Here is a 20,503-nt window from a genome sequence, read left to right as displayed (position 1 = left end):
ATTTAATTTCAAACTCACAATTTTTAAATTCTTAATTTTAAATCTTAATTGTAATATTTAATTTTAATTCCTAACTTAATCTAATTTAAGTAGCATAACTCTAATAAATTATAATGAGTTACTGTAGCCCCATAATTCTATTTCATAATTAAATAAATAAGGCTATTCCCTCGGTGATAATATGATTATCTTCATTATGATAGACAATCCCCTAACACCTTGTAAATGATCTTATAAGATTTGACCTGTAGTCAGTCAATGTATGAATAATAACGACAACTCCTTAAGACAATAAAATGAATAAATTAAATAAGTAAATTTTTAATGACTTTTTGATAAGATTATACTTAGATTTTCCTAATGTATTTTCTGGTGATTTTAGCATCTGACCCCTTAACCCCTGACTGTGTTATCTCTTTAGATTCTCTTTAAACTCATAGCTGATTTCAACAGCAATAAATTAACGGTTTACTGGTCAAAGAATAATATTCTCCTCTAGTTCCTAGATGCCTGTTGATTAAAACCAGACTTGCAGTCTACAAACTCTTCTGTATAACTAGAACCCTCTTTTTTTCTTTTTCTTTTTTTCCCTTCTTTCCCTATTTCTTTCTCTTTTCTCTTTTTTCTTTTTCTTCTTATTCTCTGTTTCCTTTTCTCTTCTCTTTTAGTCCCCCTTCCCCCCCCCCTTTTTGCTCCCTCCTCCATTATTTTCTCTCTTTTCTTCTATTCCCTTCTCTATTCTTGGCCGATCTAGAAAGCCCTTCAGCCTTTAAGAGTTAAATAGCTACAGCCTCTTGTGAATAACAGTAATGTGATTAATGTGGCAAATGCCTAATCATATAACAAGGATTGATACCTACCTCATTGTGTTCAACCATTGAAAAATTTATCGCCTGTGAATATGAAATTCATCTCCATTTCTCTGGAAATTTACATCTACACCATTGGAATCTGTGCATCTATACAAAGGATTAATTCACCCTCTCTGTAATGCTAATAAGCAGGAATTGAGACCCACCTCGTTGTAATTAACAATGGATAAATTTGTCTTCTGTGAGTATATAATCCCTCATCATATCTATGGAAATTCATATGGATTAGGTCACCTTCTCTGTGATGCTATCAAAACTTTTTTAAAATTCTGTGATAAGACTGTACATCATCTTTAAAGAACTTTAATGAACTTTAGAAATCTGTTTAATTATCTACATTACTTCATGAGTATAGCCTCAAACACTAGGATGTCTAGAGAACTTACATGTATTTTAGCTGATGAGTACGGGACTCGTTTATATGCTGTAATCTTTGCAACTTTTAATAAAACCTGTCCTTGTATGAAACGATCGTACTAAAAACCTATCCATTCTTGTTGCTTCTTTCTCGCTTATAATCACCCCACATTACTGTACTGTTAAATCAGTATAGTTTTTTTTGGTGCATCTAAGTTAGGTACCATATTCAAGTAAATTCTTTTAAATTAACTTGAATCTTTATTGCTCTTTGTATATATATATATATATATAATCATCATTTAGCATCTGCTTTCCATGCTGGTATGGGTTAGACAGTTTAACTGAACCTGATAAACTGAAGAGCTGTACCAGGTTCCAGTCTGATTTGGCAGACCTCTACAGCTGGATGCCTTTCCTAATGCCAACCACTCCAAGAGTGTAATGGGTGCCTTTTACATGTCACTAGCATGGGTGCCATTTATATGTATATGTATATATATATATATATATATATATATGATCAAAGTATGTCCTACCTTATATCAATGATGTTGTCCATTTGTTCTGTGAGTTTCTTTGAAATACATTTAGGAGCGTCATCAGCATTATGTCTGTAACAAAGTCATAACATTGTAATTAATCAATCAGCAAATATGAATTAAATAACATCATCAATTTACATTTGGTAATCATACTGGGATACATTGTATAGGTTATCATGATTTGAGACAGTTCTTATTCAGAGTTACTGTTTTTGGACTTTCCACTTTTGGTATGGTCTCTACCTTCTCAACACTATGACATGCTTAACACCAATCTCAGTATATATTTGTAACTTAACTTCTAAGGAAAATTTAGTTTTAAAAAACAATTTTAATCTCTATTTTCCCTACTAGTAAACTACGAGTGAGATATAACCTCAAATTTAGACATTATTGTATAAATTCTTAGCTGAAGAGTCAAATACATTCTCCACATAAAGTATTGAATACCTTATGTAGATATAAGACCAAATGCATTACACTGTTAGGAAGGATGGTCAACCTGAAGTTTTTATTAAAGGAAGTAACTATGACCTTCTACAGGGCCTCCAAGATTGATAGGAGGAAGGAAATTATCCTCAGACTAATGATATGGTCAAAATGCTTGCAATAGAGTGGACTCTACTCATGGGTCAGATGGTGGTGGTAAAGCAGGAGATAGATCTTTAGTTCTACATTCTCAGTATAGACTTGGTATAATAACTGCTATTACACAGATCTTTCTAGAAACAATGTTTTCTACTTAACCCTTTTGACACCAACCTACCAGAAATCACCTCTGGTTCTACAATACAAAATTTCTGTTTTAAATTGACCTAAATTAAAACCTTTTATCAAATTTCCATGTTAAATTATGTTCCAAACACCAGCTTAATAATAACAAAAATATTTTAAATTCTTCATTACTTTCAAAATTAATTAAAACAAAAGCAGTGTGTATTTCTACAGAAATATGGTAACAAAAAAGTCAATGAAAAAAAATATTTCTAATTTAGGCATAAAATTAGGAATTTTGAGGTGAGGAGTTTAGTCAATATCATCAATCCCAGTATTTAATTGGTATTTCATTTTACTGACTGTGAAAGGATGAAAGGCAAAGTTGTCCCTGGCAGGGACTGAACCAGAATGTAGTGAGCTGGAAGAAGCAGCAGAAATACCACAATGATACTTTAATGATTCTGCCAGCTTGCTTAGTATTCAGGTTACTTTGTCAAATATAATGCTTATTTATTTACATTGCTTTGAATTAAGTATGCAATATCTCATAGCTTCAAGGACATTACAGAGTAAGTGTGAGAGACCAGACCAGGCTGGTTTAAACAAAAACAATTAATAGAATATTTGGGCCAAAGATAGCCAGTTTAAATCCAAAAGTGTTAAAGTTTAATGATGATGATGATAATACTAATACTAATAATAAAACATTTTACTTTATCAATAGTCAGATCAATGAAAGAATTAAATTGAAAAATAAGTACGTGGTTAGCATTGCAGTATAAACATCTTGAGATTTCCTTTCTTCTCTGTTCTTTTTCACAACAGGATTGATTTCTTTCTTTACTTTCATCAAATCTTCAACACTGAGGAATGATAATTTCAGATAGGTTCTCTTGAGACCTACCAAGTGGTTGTGCTAGAAAGGAAAAAAACAGAAAAAACATCATTATATTTTTAATATTAATAAAATATTTCAAAAAATCTAAATTAAATTAAGCTGGTCTTTATACAAGATAAACATTTGTAATAATTTCTAACATTTGTTTGTTTTATGTGTTATTCCATGCTAGCATGGGTTAGATGAATATATATTGCTGAAGTAGTACTTTTACAGCCAGATGCCCTTCCTCCTGCTGCAACCCTGTTTTTCAGATAAGGAGAGTGGGGTTCATTCTGTTCAGCTTGCAAACAATTTGTTGACAAGGAAATGACAAAAGACAAAAGAATGAGATGGTTGGATAATATCCCTAGTCTCTGTTGGTTACACTTGGATATTCAGCAGGAAAGTTTAATAACGGTTGTTTCTGATAGGGCAATATGGAGGAGGTACCTGAGGGGTCTAACCATCAACTCTCTCAGGAATAGGGGACAGTGAAAATGATTGGATGTGTATTATATATCATCTATCCATAATCATCATGTAACGTCCACTTTCCACGCTGGCATGGGTTGGATGGTTTGACAGGAGCTGGGTAGGCAGAAGATTGCACCAGGCTTCAGTGTCTGTTTTGGTATGGTTTATGATGGCTGGATGCCCTTCCTGACACCAGCCACCCTGCAGAGTGGGCTGCTTTTTTACATGGCACCAGCACTGGCAGGTTAACCAAGTGACTTGCAAGACATAGACCCTTTGAGAGGAGAGGGGTCATTGGAGGAGGTGATCTTGTGCCAGAGAGACAGAAACAGGTGTCTTGCTGTAGAGGAGGTACATGGTTATCCAGTGAGAGAGAGAGAGAGAGATCAAAAATGAGGATAGAAACAAATGTGTTGTAGAAGAGAAACATGGTTACCAAGCCAGAGGGAAGAGCAATGTGTTGAGTACATTTTGTATACCAGTATCATTAAGGATTGCTCAATGCAATGAAGACTAAATATTTTCTCCTACCATATATCAGTTTTCAGTGTTATTGCCCTCATAGATGGGTAACCTGCGATGTGACTTGCAAACTCCATGTCTCATTTGTAGATTCCAGAATTTCTACTGCTGCATGCTGTTCCTATTACTGACCAATGTTACAGAGCATACTGGATGCATTTCATCATATCACTAACACCAAAGAGGTTGTCCAATGAAAGAAGAGCTGCAGAAACCCCTCTCTACCTTGTTGCTAACCTTTACTGTTCTACAAATAAAAGATTCCTTATTCCATAGGTCTTGGAAAATTCAGGGCAACCAGCCATGTGAACAAGGAATGTAAATGTTATATCATGCACACATGTAAATGACAGGCTTCCATTCAGTTTCCATCTACCAATTTCATTTACAAAGTATTGATTGGCTAGTAGCAAGGATTTCAACTGAGGAAATTCTCAATTATTAAAAATGGATCCACTATTAGATATCTGATTTGTGAAAAACACAAAAATGCTAGATTAAAAATAATTTGAAAAGTGCTGCTTGCCAAACCCCACACTTCTAGATACTGACACACCCACATGTGTGTGTATGTATGATTGTAAATATAAATATCACACATCATCATCTTTTAATACATGTCTTTCATGTTGGTATGAATTGGATGGTTTGACAGGCTTTGACAACTGCTTCTTGCTTCAATGTCTGCTTTGGCATGGTTTTTACAGCTGGATGACCTCCCTAATACCAATCATTTCACAGAGTGTACTGGGTGTATTCCTTGTGGCACCAGCACTAGTGAGGTCACTTTGTATCTTGCAAGACTAACACCTACTTCAACTGAATAAGGCAACAGTAGAGGAAGTGTATGCTAGCTGTTGAAAGTTTAAAGCAGTGATTCCCAACGTTGAGCATATGTCCCACTAGTGGGGTCTGGAAAAATTGTGGTGGGGAATGGGATCCTCCATTTTTTTTTTTTAGTGGGACATGTAGTTTTGAAAATCTTTATTTTTCTTAGTCAATGATGTACTTCTTTTTGCATTCAGTACTTAAAAGAGTTACTAGAAGATTCTTTTGTATTAAATAACTGTGATGAGATATTAAAAATAAAACTGTTTTTTTTTTAAACCACCAGTGGGGCATACATTTTTCAGGAAAGTTATATTGGGGAAATAGGTTGGGAAACATTGGTTTAAAGTATGAAAGAAGGGGCCAAAACCTATTACTTTTTGTAGAAGAGATACATAGCCATATGTACTATACAAGAGTAGGTGGTAGTAGTCTGGATGGAACTGGAAAGAGAGATTAAGATGGTAGTGACAAGGTATCAGAATAAATACAACCATTGGTTTTATGTCAACTTTTCCATCCCAGCATGGTGCTGTCGGGATTTTTGAAGCAGTGATGTAACTCTTTAGCATTTTAACTGGCTATATCCAGCCAAAATATTCTGTTTTATGTTCAATGCAGTCAGATCTAGCACCTTACACCTACCCTATAATGTCAATCTAAAAATAAACATCATTGAAATCTTGAAGCTACAAGGCAATACATGATTAATTCAAAACATTGTGAATAAATAAGCATCACATTTGAGTAATATGAATGCTAAAGGGTTAAAGGTGGAAACCCTTCCTGATGCCAACCCTTTTATGTCACCCCTTACAACATACAGAGATACAGGGTACCTATTCTAAAAACCAAGATGCACTACTGTATTTTTATTATTTCTCAAAAAAAAATGTAGGTTGTCTTATATCATTAAAAAGAAATATGGTTATGAAAGTGTTAACCAGAACAGACATGTATGGCATATTAAATAAAATCATCTCAGATCTTATATGTGAAGTTGGGTTTATATTACATGCTTTAATGTACTAACAACTTTTTTCTTGAGTATCTGCTACTGAAAATGGACTGTATCTAATACACCCATATGTCTTTTATACCATCAAGTACAGTACTAACAGAATAGCTATTTAATAAGTTCATATTTATACAAAAACTTAAACAGTAATATAGAATTCTTTTCACTCACCAAATCAAGATCTTCTTTCTTCACAGTTTCCACAGAAGCTATTTTACCAGAGAATCTTTTACTAAGATATGAGGCCACTTCTCTTTCACAGTTCGGTTTGGTGGCAACATAGAAATATGGTTGGAACAGAAGGGTAGCCTGAAAGTAACAATACTTATGTTCATTCATGTGTATCTGTGTGAGATGATCATCATCATTTAAGGTCCAGTTTTTTTCTGTGCTAGCATGGGTTAAATATTCATCAGGCTCTGACAAACTGGAAGACTGTGTCATGCTCCATTGTTTGCTTTGGATGCCCTTCATAATCCCAATGTGTGTGTGTGTGTGAGTGATTGTATATAAACATTATTGGCTGTCCATTCTCAGTGTATGTGTTTTGCTTGTTTTTTTGCAACTTAGCATTGTGTGGATGATTCTCTCAAAGCACTGGTTGTTAAAACACCTAAAAGTCATAGACAGCCAAGACAACTTGCCCCTGATCCCATTCAGGAGCAATGGATACCAATATTTCACTATTTTCGTGGTTTATTAACATCATGCTGCATCTGAATTGATCCAAGAGTAAATTGCCAGTCTATGGCTACTTACAGATAGTATAAGAACCATTTGCTGGTATACCACAATGACATATACATGAGATTAAATTCAATTATGAATTAAAAGCAGCACTAGTGTTGTAAACATTACTGACTGTACATACACAATTCATGCATTTTGCTTCATCACAAATTTGCTGCATTGTGGTACAGTGGAGATGACTCCCTCAAAGCACTGGGTGTTAAAACACCTGAAAGTCATAGGCAGGCAAGACAACTTGCTCTTAATATACAGGGTGCTGTGAATATGTCATCGTCTATAACACTGACATCTCATTTTAACAGATATATTTACCAAAATTACATAAAAATAACTTGAAATACTAAAGAGTAAATTTATTCAATAAAATTGCCATTGGCTTCAACCACAGCCTCCTGACAACTGCAGAATCTCCTGCAACTCTTCTGGACAGTCTCCTTGTTTAAGTTGGTAAAGGCTGCCATAATCCTTACCTTCAGTTCATCTTTGGAGTTACAAGGAGTTTTGTAGGTCTCTTGCTCAACTGTACCCCACACATAATAATCAAGGGGGTTGCAGTCTGGAGTCAGATGTTAGGAGTCATGTGGTAACAGAAATTGTCTGACAGCCATGGCTGGGTTCTCTTGTGTGGCATGGTGCAGAGTCCTGTTGCCAGACACAGGGTCTTCCAGCAGCCACTCTCTTGACCCAGGTCAGCACCATCTCTTCCAGGCACTTGATATAGGCATCCATGTTGAGTCTCAGGCTGTGTAGAAAGATGAATAGACGAATGATGTTGCCATCACTAGTCATCACTCCAAAACACCATGATGTTGACAGGATGTTTGATTTTTATTACTCTCAGAACATGTCCTCAGACTGCACTGTTCTCCAACTGGCACCCAAACACTCTGAAATGTTAGTATTGGAGCTTCTGGTGCGAATGCCAAGCGGAATAGCATGTCGTTTCCAAGTTTTTGGCAGAGTGAATGTGTCATGATGCTGGGTTTTTCCAAGATGGTGTGCAACTGACCCTACTATACTGTCTAGTCAACAAAATCAAAAACAAACAATGAGCATGCACAAAATTAAAAATATAAAATGGTGACAATTTACCCATTGCACCCTTGTATACACACACATGCATATGTATATACATATATACACACACAAGAAAAAAGATATTAAAAAGATTTTAACAAAAACATTTTAATAATCTTTTCCACTAAAGACGTAAGTCCTGAAATCTTGGTGGAAGGAACTAGTCAATTACAATGACCCCAGTATTGCACTGGTACTTAATTTATTGACCCTGAAAGGATGAAAGGCAAAGTCAACCTCAGCAGAATTTGAACTCAGAATGTAAAGACTGACAAAACACCGCTAAGCATTTTGTCTGGCATGCTAATGATTCTGTCAGCTCACTGCTTTTTAATTAATAATGTCTTTATTGTTTAAAAATTGCCATGAAATGTTATTGAAGAAATTAGATGTAAATTTGAGCCTTGGCTAAATCTAACTATTATTAACCATGATGCTACTGTTTTTATTTACCATAAGACACTTTGTACAGGGTGACTCTGCACCAACATTTCTGACAAATCAACAGAGAATTTTTGAATTGGTACCATTCTAGATACAGACTTTAATGATGACAGACCAGTGTGTTGATCATCTGCCATGTTTCACAGACTTACTAACTTTTAAGTACATTTCCAAAGCAAAATTAACAGACTGAAATATCTTTTATGTTTATCATTTACTTGCTTAACCCTTTCGTTACTATATTTCTGACCAAATTACACCCCTTATGTGTTTCAATTAATTTCTAACGTAATCATAAATTTAGTCTGGTTTCATTAAACAACTATAACTTTTTTATTTATCGATATATTAATCTGATTTTTGGAAGATAATTTAATGAAATATTCTCAACCAATTCTATACTATAATTTTTGTCACAAAGTGACTCTATTTGCAGGTAGATACAGGTAAATTCCACAAAATATAAAATTATTAAAATTTTGTTCAAACATCGCTATAGAAAATATTAGCTAATATTCAATTGGGTATACAACAAAATTTTACGATAGAATTTGTTATTCTGGGTAACTTTCTGATACCCATAATAATATTTATGGCAAAATAGGCCTTAATTTCATTTAAGGTTGTGGGAAATAACAAACTATCCTTTCTTTTGTTTTGTTTACGTTTAGCGTAACGGTTCGTTTTCGCTGTAATGATTTCAAATAGGCTCATTCGAAAAAGTAAATAGAAATAGCCTAAGGCTTTACCCTTCTGGGAAAGTCTGTGGCTTGGTCCAGTTTCTGCAGAAAAATCACCGAAAGAAACAGTTTTTAAATTTTCACTCCATTCAGGTGCCAATTCGTTTTCTTTATCGCTATCGGAGATCTCAGATTCACTGTTTTCACTTTCGGAAAATGAAACATCAAATTCATTATCAAATACCATGTGCTTTTTTTTTTCAGTCATAGAGTTAGATTTATGAAGGTCTTCAGTAGAAAATCCTTCGAATTCTGACTCGCTGCTTGATATAATGAAATTCGTATCCATTTTTTGTCAGAATTACAAATTTTGAAAACACAATAGGAACAAATTTCGGAAAAAAATCTTCCAAAATTCACGGAATTAAAATTACTTTGATTATTGTACAAAACTGTAGTTGAACTGTTTACGAAGTATAATACGTGTTTTCACAAATGTACTGAAGAGATTTGCTCTGATATTCTCATTTAAATATGAATAGGTAAATTCGGGCGGCTTTGGGCGGTTTGGTTTCATAAACCAAAATTTTTTTCGGGCGGCTTTGGGCGGTTTGGTAACGAAAGGGTTAAATCATTTGACTGGCGTCATGTTGGGGCACTGCCTTGAAGGGTTTTAGACGAATAAATCAAGCCCAGGACTTATTTTTTTAAAGTATAATGCTTATTCTATTGGTCACTTTTACCAAACCACTAAGTTACAGACGTAAAAACACCAGCACCAGTTGTCAATCGGTGGTGGTGGACAGACAGACACACACATATATACAACGGGATTCTTTCAAGTTCCATCTACCAAATCCACCAACAAGGTTGTAGTCAACCTGAGGATAGAGTAGAAGATGCTAAAGTGCCATGCAGGGAGACTGAACTCGAACCATGTGGCTGGGAAGCAAACTTCTTACCACACAATTTAGCCATAAATTGTGTTGTTTATATGATATCTAATTGATAGAGTTGTTAGAGCATTGAATAGATTACTTTACAATAATTGATGTGGCTCTCTATGTCCTGAGTTCAAATCCCACCAAGGTTAACTTTGCTTTTTTATCCTTTCAGGATTGATAAACAAAATGCCAGGCCTGTACTTGGGTGTATTCTTCTTGACACTCTGTATTTCTGACTTTCTCTCTTGAAAAAAATTGGGGGAGTAATCATTAAGTCTAAAAATGCCCAAGGCACACTGCTTTTATGACAGCACCCCTATGACTACACCAAGGAGTTGAGAGACCAATGCAAAGCAAGGCATATTGTTTATATATGAAGAACAAATTATATCTAAGGCTTTTTTTTTTATATAGAATGGTATTACAAACATGAATTTGAGACAGAAAAGACCAGATATATTAAGAAAGCTTGAACCATACACACACACACACAACAAGCTTTTCTTTTAGCTTCCATCTACCAAATTCACTAACACTTGCCCAAGGTGTTACATGTGGTTGCAAAGCAACCACATGATTTTAGGTTCTTAACCACAAAGCTATATGCCTGTGCCTAAAAACAGAAGAAAAAAATGGATTCAAATACTTAATTTAAAAAGAACAGTTGATAGGTGGTCTTTAAGGTAATTAGTAACACAATTGTCTGGTAAGTGAAGTTTCAATCATCAAACTGGTACTTAGAATGTTTTAATGTGGTTTTAGGAAACTCTTTTTTAAAGACACTGAGTAGTGAGAGAGAAATATAAATATATATATAAGCATATAATATGGTTTCACATTTCGACACTAGGCCAGCAGTTTTGAGGAAGGGGGTCAGTTGATTTCAGTACTTGACTGGTACTTTATTTTATCAACATCAAATGGATGAAAGGAATTTAGCAGGATTTGAGCTCAGGATGTAAAGATTTGGAAAAAATACTGCAAACAACTTTTTCTGGCACTCCATTTGTTCTGCCAGCTCACAGCCTATACAATATATATTTTATATAATAATGAATTAGGAAACTTGAAGCAAGAGTAATGAAACAAAGAGGAATAAACAAAAGCACCTCACCTTGAATCTGTTGCCATCTTCTTCCACAAAATAATAATCCACAGCACTGACCAGACGTTTGTCTTCATCCAATACATCAGCCTTTAAGAGGATTCAGAGAATTAGTTCTAATGAATGTTACATCAGTCTACAAAAAATAAGGAACAATTTACTTAAAAATATCTATTCTCTACTGTGAAGACACATGGCCTAGTGATTAGGACATTTGGTGGATGATCAGGTCCTAGGTTTAATTTCTGGACTGATGGTAATTTATAAGTAAGGTGTTTCAATTTCACTCTACACCAGTCTACCCCTCCTCCTCCTCATCATCATTTAACATCTGTTATCCATGCTGGCAAGGGTTGGACAACTTGACAGGAACTGGCAAGGCCAGGGGCCACATCAGGTTTCATAGTCTGTTTTGGTTTAGTTTCTATGGCTGGATGTCCTTCCCAATACCAACCACTTCACAGAATTTACTGGGTGCTTTTTACATGGCACCTTAGTTTTAGGATCAGCTAAATATAATGACTATAAGCCCTCTCACTCTGCAGCAGTCACATCCTAGGTGTTCTGCAGGTTATTGGTGAGAGGTCTAAGAGACTGTCTGATTGTCTGCAACTTACACAGGTTTGTAAAAGAATTAGTAAAAGTATGGTGCATTTTATCAAACTGGACTTGCTTGCAAGTGATGCCTGGTTACATGTTTTTATTCTCTAACATGTTACACAGCAAGTGATAGAAGAAAACAAGGCAACATAAGTCAGAGGAAACACAGTCATTCTATAGCATTTAATACTCATTTTCCAAGTTGGGGTGGATAGTTTGACAAGATCCAATGAGCCAGATGACAGTAAAAACTCCAGTGTCTGCTTCGGCATGGTTTCTATAGCTCAATACCCTTCCTAACACTAATCACTTTACGTAACATTCTGGGTGCTATTTTCATGAAATTGGCACTAGTGAGGTCTCCAAGCAACTTGCAAGACAAAGAAAAGACCTTGACTGAGCGAGGTTGTAGTAGAGATGGGAGAGGTTTTAGGCTAAGTGTTGAGTGGCTGAAGTATGATAGAGGGACAAGCAGTGTCTTGAGGAGATGCACAGTTACTCCTTATGATGTAAGAGTGGGTGAGAGAACTTAGAAAGAAGACAATGATGGTGGTGATAATGATATGTCTGTTATAAATATCTGATGAAGATGTCCGACACATGTCTGATATACAAGAATTTCAGAGGATATACACAGAAGTGGTTTCCTATTGTTTTTTTTATATCTTATATTATCTTTCACCTGTTTCAGTCCTTAGACTGTGGCCATGCTGGGGCACTACCTTGAAGAATTTTTAGTTGAATGAATTGACCCCTGTACTTGTTTTAAAGCCTGGTACTTATTCTATCGGTCTCTATTGCCAAATTGCTAACTTACTGGGATGTAAACACACCAATATTGCTTGTCAAACAGTGGTGGAGGACAAACAAAGACACATACACACATCAGGTTAAGTAAAAAGTAAGCAACATTTTGACCCATGAAGAATTTGTACTGGATTATTGCAGTTTTGAATGTTTTTTAAACATTTTTTTTTTTGCAGTTGTCTGATAATACAGATATAGACTTGCCCAAATACATCAATAAATTAACATCGATACTTTTTTCACCATCATTACAATTATCTGAAATGGAACTGTCAAAGCATGATATTTGAGCAATTTTGCTATTCAACTTCAAAAAAGGACATAAAGTAGCTGAAACTGTTTGCAATATCAACGAAATGTTTGGTGAGGAAATGACCAGTGAGTGGTCAGCTCAAAAATGGTTTTAACAATTTCACAGATCATCCACTATGCTCATGATCTTCAAGACCTGAAACTTGAAGCTTGTGAGCGTAGTGGACACTCATCTGTCATCGATGATGGTCAATTAAAGACTGTCATTGAGAAAGATCCACGTAAAACCACTTGAAAACTGGCAAATGAACTTCAAGTTAGCAAGAAAACTGCCTGCAACCATTTGCATGTGACTGGAAAATCAAAAAGCTCAACAAATGGGTGCCACACAATTTGAATGAAAATCAGAAAATGCGCATATATGAAATTAGCTCATCGTTTCTTCTTTGTAACCAAACTGATCCATTTCTCAACCATATTGTAACTTGTGATGAAAAGTGGATTCTGCACTATAAAAAACGTTCTTCACAGAACGAAGGTTATGATAACTGTTTGGTGGTCTACTGCTGGGCTCATCCACTATAACTTCTTAAAACCTGGAAAAACCATTACTGCAAAAACATACTGCCATGAAATTGCCAAAATGAATGAAAAACTACTACTCCTCCATCCCAGACTGGTCAACAGAAAAGGACCAATCATTCTTCATGACAATGCTCCACCACGTTTCACTAACGACGCTCCAGAAGTTGAGGAAACTTGACTACAAGGCTCTTCTTCACCCAGCTTATTCCCCAGTAGCATGTAAAAAAAAAAGTACCCACTACACTCTCTGGCGTTAAGGAAGGACATCCAGCTGTAGAAACACTGCCAGATGAGACAGGAGCCTGGTGCAGCTTCCTAGACCATAGTTGAACCGTCCAACCCATGCTAGCATGGAAAACGAATGTTAAACAATGATGATGATGATGATATATACATTCTTTTACTTATTTCAGTCATTTGAGTGTAGCCATGCTGAAACACTGATTTTAAGGGTTTTTAGTTGAACAAATTGACCCCAGGACTTATTCTTTGTAAGCCTAGTACTTATTCTATCATTCTCTATTACCAAACCACTAAGTTATGTGGACAAAAACTTACTAACATCAGTTGCCAAGTGATGGTGAGGGAACAAACACAGACACAAAGACACATAAATATATACATATATATATGTTTATAAACAAATCTCGTTCTCATTATTATTAATACACACACACACACACACACATATATATATATATATATACACACACACACACACATATATATATATACACACACACACAAATATTTGCAAGACACTTGGTCAAGGTCCTATTGTGTGACACCACAAGTGTCTTCTACTATAGCCTGAAACTAACCAAATCCTTGTTGAGTGGAGTTGGGAGACAGAAACTGAAAGAAGCCCACTGTGTGTGTGTGTATATATATATAAAATCGTCCAACCCATGCCAGCAAAGAAAGTGGACGTTAAATGATGATGATGATGAATCTAATCTAATCTAATAATATATAAAATAGAGATGTGTGTGTATTCACTTTTCACACGCAAACAGCTTTCATACTTGTGATGCATGAATAATTTGACCTTGGACAAATAATAGGCTGTTCATGTGATTTTTTTTTTAAGAATAAAAAATATTGCTTTTTATATTATATTCACGTCTTTGAAAAATTTTTTAATATTTACTTCAGGTTTTTTAGCGTCAGTGACGTAACATATCTCTTTATGTATAGCTCCCTATCCATCTCTCTCTATCTATCTCTATGTAACATATCTCTCTAGCTATATCTCGTTTTCACTTTCGTTTTTCAGATGCTATTCTTTTCACTTTCAATTTTCATATGCCATTGTTTAACTTCCATGTTATCGTTTTCACTGTAAGTCTAATTTTTCAGTCACTATTGTCAAACAAACAATGACAAATTACTGACAGAAAGAAGTTCACAATTACTGATGTAAGTAATTTCATAATTTACTGACAGAAATATCTTCATAAATTTCACTTCAATCTGTACGGTTTTGTGTTTTTCTGCTGTTGATGGTTTCTTTCTGATTTCTTCAATACTGGCTCTAGTTCACTGAGTGACAAATTTCACTTCAATCCTACAATACTTTATTTTCCATTAAAATTTCTTCTTTACTTTCTGTCCATCATTTTAAGAAACATAATTTCTGTTACCAAGTTATTTTCATTGTTTACTATCTTCTGCATTCATGTATTTCTGTATACATATATAACCATGCCTAGAAGGAAAGTGTCAAATTTGTCAGCATAACTACAGATTTCTGTCCCCCAATTTGGATGATCATAACTTTCAGAAAAATGGACATTTTTAATAAAATTTTCTACAAATATGTGTTATATCATGCAGATTCCAAATATGCAAAATTTTGCGGGTAAGTGTTTTTGGAGGAGGTGAGGAATTTCTGAAAATTCACCAGAATCCACTTCAATTCTTAACTTTCAAGAAAATGGATATTTTTTAAATGAAATTCTCTACAAATATACCTCAGACTGTGTAGATTCCAAGGATATAGGAATTCTGAGGGAAAACAATTGGGGGTTATTTTTGAGAACTGTTTCCCACTCGGGGGTGTTTTGGAACAAGTTGTCCATATTTGTTTCATATTCTCAGTTTTGTGCATTTGTGCATCTGTAGATTTCTACAGAAGTAACAAACAGGCAATGAAGGCAAATGAAGCCCTCAACAGAAAATTTGCTATGCTAAAAATAACATCTAAAGGTCTGGTACACAGAAATATGTTATTAAGATAACTTATCTGTTGCATATGATCTTTTTTTTTTTTCACGTTAAGTAAATGTTCCTAATACAAAAGCAGAAGACACCAAAAGCAAAAATAAGGAATATACACGCACAGTTAGATATAGAGGTGTAAAGTATAATTTGTTACATAATCTCTATAATAAACATGATACTGAATGGAATAATTCCCTGTTTGAACTTTTTTAATTACATATATGTGTGTGTGTGTGTGTGTTGTAGAAATCAATGGAAGCACAAATGCATTTTCTTGAAAGTTAAGATTCCTGATGGGCTGGGGTTTTTCCTTGCTTCATACCCTTAATTGTTTTATCTACCAGGGTCTGTTTATTCGGATAGGTGGTCCCCCTACCGGGTCAACATTTAGCAGGCTCTCCTCCTCCCATTCATTCTCCATGTTCAGCAGTCTTTCATAATGGCTTCTCCAAGCCTCTTTCTTTTCCTAATCATTAAAAGCAAGTGCTCCATCATCCATGTGGACACATTTCTCTCCTGTAACATCACAATTTTCTCTCACACATTGTCTTGCAATCCGAAATACTTCAGTTCTTTGGTCCTCATGTTGCTGGACATTGGCATATTTCTTTTCTGCTTCTCCCTTGGCTATGTATACCTGTCACCCAGCCTCCCTTCTGGCTATCTGGTACTGTTCCCTGCTACCCCCACCCTTCCAGGTTTTCCAGGCCTGTTTCTTTGCTCTAATGGCTTCATCTACCATATTATTCCACCACCACATTACTCTAGGTCTGGAAGGGACTTTGCACCATCCACAGACTTGGTCTGTGAAGCTGTCCTGTAGAAATTTTCAGCTACCTTCAATGTCCGATCTCCTCCTCCCTCTCATAAAATTTCTTGATGAGGATATCCCTAAATTTCTGACCATGTGAAGGGTTCTTTAGCTCCCAAATCCTTCTTTTCTGGATTGATCTGCTTCTTGGCATCCTTCTGGCCTCGAGTCTAAAGTCACTAACGACTAGTCTATGCTGGGGGAGGGGGAGGTACATTCTTCACCTGGGAGGGTTTTTATATTTAAGAGTAACCCTGTGTCCCGCTGTCTGGTGAGGATGAAACCAATCTGGCTAGAAGAGTCACCTGATTGATAGGTTATCAGGTGGCTGTCTGGTTTCCTGAAGTTAATGTTGCAGATTAAAAGGTTACCTGCATCACAGAACTCCTGTAGCCTAGTTGCCTCATCGTTTAAGGAACCAATACCATGACACACATGAACATATGGCTGGTTTCTTTCAGTTTCCATCTACCATCAAATCTAGTCACAAGACTTTGGTTGGCACAGACTGTTTATAGTGGTAAACATTTGTCAAAGGTGCCATGCATTAAGACTGAACCTGAAACCATGTGGTTGTGAAGCAAACTTCTTAACCATACAGCCATGCCGAAGGTACAATCTGGAACTGTCTTAACAATGAGGTATGATTGGACAGTGTTCTCAAACCTTTCAAATTTTAATACTTAAGTTAAAAAATACGAAAAGGAAATTACCGGGTGCATGTTAATAAGCCATCCTGTTCTTTCTGCTGATTCTTTATAGCGGTCAAATCCAAATCTGGAATCAACCTCATCATTTTGGATGCTTCTTTGGAGACGTTTTTCACTTGTATCTTCTCGCCTGTTGAAATATGAAACAACATTGCAAACAATACTGATCAAATAATGGGCCACCAAGATGGGGGGGGGGGGTTAAAAAGGCTTGGTCAGTGCAGCAACAGTCAACATTGCCCAAACACTTGAAATAGAATCAACTCTGCTAAAAACAGCCTAGAGTCAAAATAGTGCTAAACCATACTAGTCCAAATAAAAGACACTTCATCCAAGAGGCTTCTACACAGTTTCCACTGACTAAATTTCACTCACAATAAGTTTGTCAACCTGAAGATACCTACACAAGACATCATACAAGAAAAATGCAACTGAAAAGTTAAACATGTGACAATGGAGTCTCAAGAAATTTAAGCTGATAAATTCTAAATAATGGTTTCAAATTTTCGCACAAGGGTGGCAATTGCAGAGGAGAGGGTAAGTTGATTACATCCATTCAGTGCTCAACTGGTACTTATTTTATTGAATCCGAAAAGATGAGAGGCAAAGTCAACCTTGGCAGAATTTGAACTAAGAAAGACAGACAAAATTCTACAAAACATTTTGCCCAGTGTATTCATTCTGCTAGCTTGCTTGCCTTATAAATTTTAAATACTGATTTCAAGTTTTGGCAAAGGCCAGCAAGTTTGGGGGTAGGAGTAAGTCATTTTACATTGGCCCCAGTACTCAACTGGTACTTATTTTATCGACCCCAAAAGGATGAAACGGGCAAAGTCAACCTCAGTGGAATTTGAACTCAGAACATAAAGACAGGAGAAATGCTGTTATTTTGCCTGGTGTGCTAACAATTCTGCCAGCTCACCACCTTAACAAATTCTAAATACTGACAACTAGTTAGTTTAAATTATGTAAGACTTCTTTTCTTATTTATTATTATACATAAGAAAAAAAAACTAATCTATCACTTTGGCACTTAATCCCTTTCAGCTATTTTTTAAACTCTAACTTTATGCTCCAAGTGCACTGCTTCTTGTAGCAGAAAGTTGTGAACTAATAAGTGATTACATAACTCCTGTTGTTTTTGACATTCATCAATTGATATTACACTCTGAGAGAGCGATAAGATTATTGGATGTTATCATACACCGCTGGCCACAATGCGCTTCCCTGTTTGCTAGGCAGGCTATTTATCTATCTATCTATACATGTGTTTAGATTGTTGTTTTCAATACCAGATATTCAGAACCTGTAACTTTATTTTTTTTTATATGTAAAAAACTTTTTGCTTTCAGAATATGAATATGTGATGCTCAAAAGCTAGAAAAACAGGGTCTTAAAAAAGGGGTATTAAAAGATTTAGAAGTGGGTTTGAAAAACAAAAAAATCTATCCTAAAACGGAGTGCCTAATGCAGCATACGGATAGCCGTAGGATGGTCATTCCTGAAACCTTTTGATCATAAAGGGTCTGCAAGATAAGAGCTGACATGGGGATAAACACCATTTCCCAAGTAACGCTTGCTTCTATATATTTGTTGGAAAAATATCAATAATGAAAGTATTGTTGTATATACTTTCATGTTTGACGTGTCCATTCCTCATATCCGCCACCGATATTAAGAGGGAACTAAATGGCGGTTTATTAATAACTGTCTGCTTTTTAACCAGACCTAATCGTTGACTCTGTAACGTTAAAAAGTATAACAATTATTTTGGAGTCTATGAAAAAGATAGAGTCAAAAGCTGTTCGCAAAATTCAACAGTAGTTTGTCCATACATAAAAAAAAATGCGTTATTAAAAACGCCTGAGTGTGTTTCAGAGAGTATATGATATCTACAGGTTGATCATATAAAAAAAATTGAAATAAAATTCTTCTTGTAAAAATTGTGATGATAGGCACCTTCTTAACTGATTATATTTTTCATTACATATTAATAAATAACAAATGAAATAATTGAACAATAATCACAAATGAAAGTTTTATGGTCAGCCAAAATGTTGAGATCAAGTGATAAACACACCGATATCTTCAGCTAAAAAACGGTTTATTTACCTACAGGACAAACCAAGTACCAAGTGAAACGATTAAGCATAAGCATTTGACCAAGATGACCACAAAAAATATTAATATACAACACATACGACATGTATGATTTAAAAATAAAACAATTGTTTACAGAGGACGAACGAGTACCAATGGTTGTCATTCAACAAAATACAAAGGATATGTAATTCATACGATAATTTATATACAAAACACAGTTAGAAACACAAACTGCTATGTCAGTTTATTCCTACATAAAGCTAACTCCTATGATTATAAAATATATTAATCAGTTAAGACTTTATGAGTTAATTTTCGCTGACAATTTTCAATATAAAAAGTAACAAGTAACATTTTAGAAAAACAACTTTTTAATCGAACTTTCCCACTGACAAAAGAGAATTAGAAGAAATAACGCAATAAACGAATGAACTAATATATAAACATATGTATATTTACTTACACTACAGCTTCGCTATCTGTATCTGCTTTAAATTTACCAGAGTTCTGAAGAACCATGTTTGTTATTGTAACTATGATCTTGCATTTGGCGCCAAATAACAGATGTAGCGGGAGGGTACAACTAAAAACTGGATTGTAATATCGCAAACGAAACTATATTTTGCGCAACGTAATTGTTTTACTAACTACATAGTTATATACTACTGTTTTACTTACTACATTGTTATATACTACTGAGATTACTTTAAACAATCGGTAATTAAATAAAAAAATGTTTGTATGATTTCAATAATTCGTAGAATTTTTTTTATTTTAGATGTTATGACAATTTTTTTGAAAATATTATTTAGCCTTTTTAATGCAATTATCACGTTGGTGTCAAAATTTTTGAAAAGTAATGTAACATTTTTAGGAGTTAAATTGTCCTAAACATGTCGTATAACTTCTGAATAAATTCTATAAATGATCGTTAAATCATTTGTAGTAATGATATGTGAATATGAGAGAACAGAATTATTGTTTGCCTTTGAAAAATATTTTGCTTCATTTTCCATATTTGAGGTATTTTAAAAATATTTTCACAGTGGTTGTTATTATTTCCTGCTGGCAAAAAGATGTTGGTAGTGGACGAGACTGAAAGGACTGAAGATAGACCCTTTGCTCTTCAGTCAAAGTCTGACTGACATTTTAAAATTCCATCTAAAAAAGAAGATAAGGGTTGAGATGAATATGCTGTC

At 34.9% G+C, this 20,503-nt stretch overlaps 1 protein-coding gene across 1 annotated transcript in view; it reads right to left on the bottom strand.

The window, feature by feature from the left end:
- The window catches only part of LOC115211854 (DNA polymerase epsilon catalytic subunit A-like), a 110,687-nt gene extending 90,805 nt beyond the window's left edge, over positions 1-19,882 (bottom strand). Inside the window, exons 1-6 of the mRNA XM_036502729.1 lie at positions 19,768-19,882; positions 17,205-17,331; positions 11,223-11,303; positions 6,385-6,522; positions 3,253-3,407; positions 1,769-1,843 (exon numbers count right to left, since the gene is read on the bottom strand). Of these exons, the coding sequence (XP_036358622.1) occupies positions 1,769-1,843; positions 3,253-3,407; positions 6,385-6,522; positions 11,223-11,303; positions 17,205-17,331; positions 19,768-19,823 (632 nt within the window). The 5' untranslated portion in view covers positions 19,824-19,882. The remainder of the gene's footprint in view (positions 1-1,768; positions 1,844-3,252; positions 3,408-6,384; positions 6,523-11,222; positions 11,304-17,204; positions 17,332-19,767) is intronic.
- Between the last annotated feature and the right edge of the window lie 621 nt (positions 19,883-20,503).

The sequence above is a fragment of the Octopus sinensis genome, linkage group LG5, assembly GCF_006345805.1.
Source record: "Octopus sinensis linkage group LG5, ASM634580v1, whole genome shotgun sequence".
Taxonomy (NCBI): Eukaryota; Metazoa; Mollusca; class Cephalopoda; order Octopoda; family Octopodidae; genus Octopus; species Octopus sinensis.
This window is presented reverse-complemented; position numbering and strand designations above follow the sequence as displayed.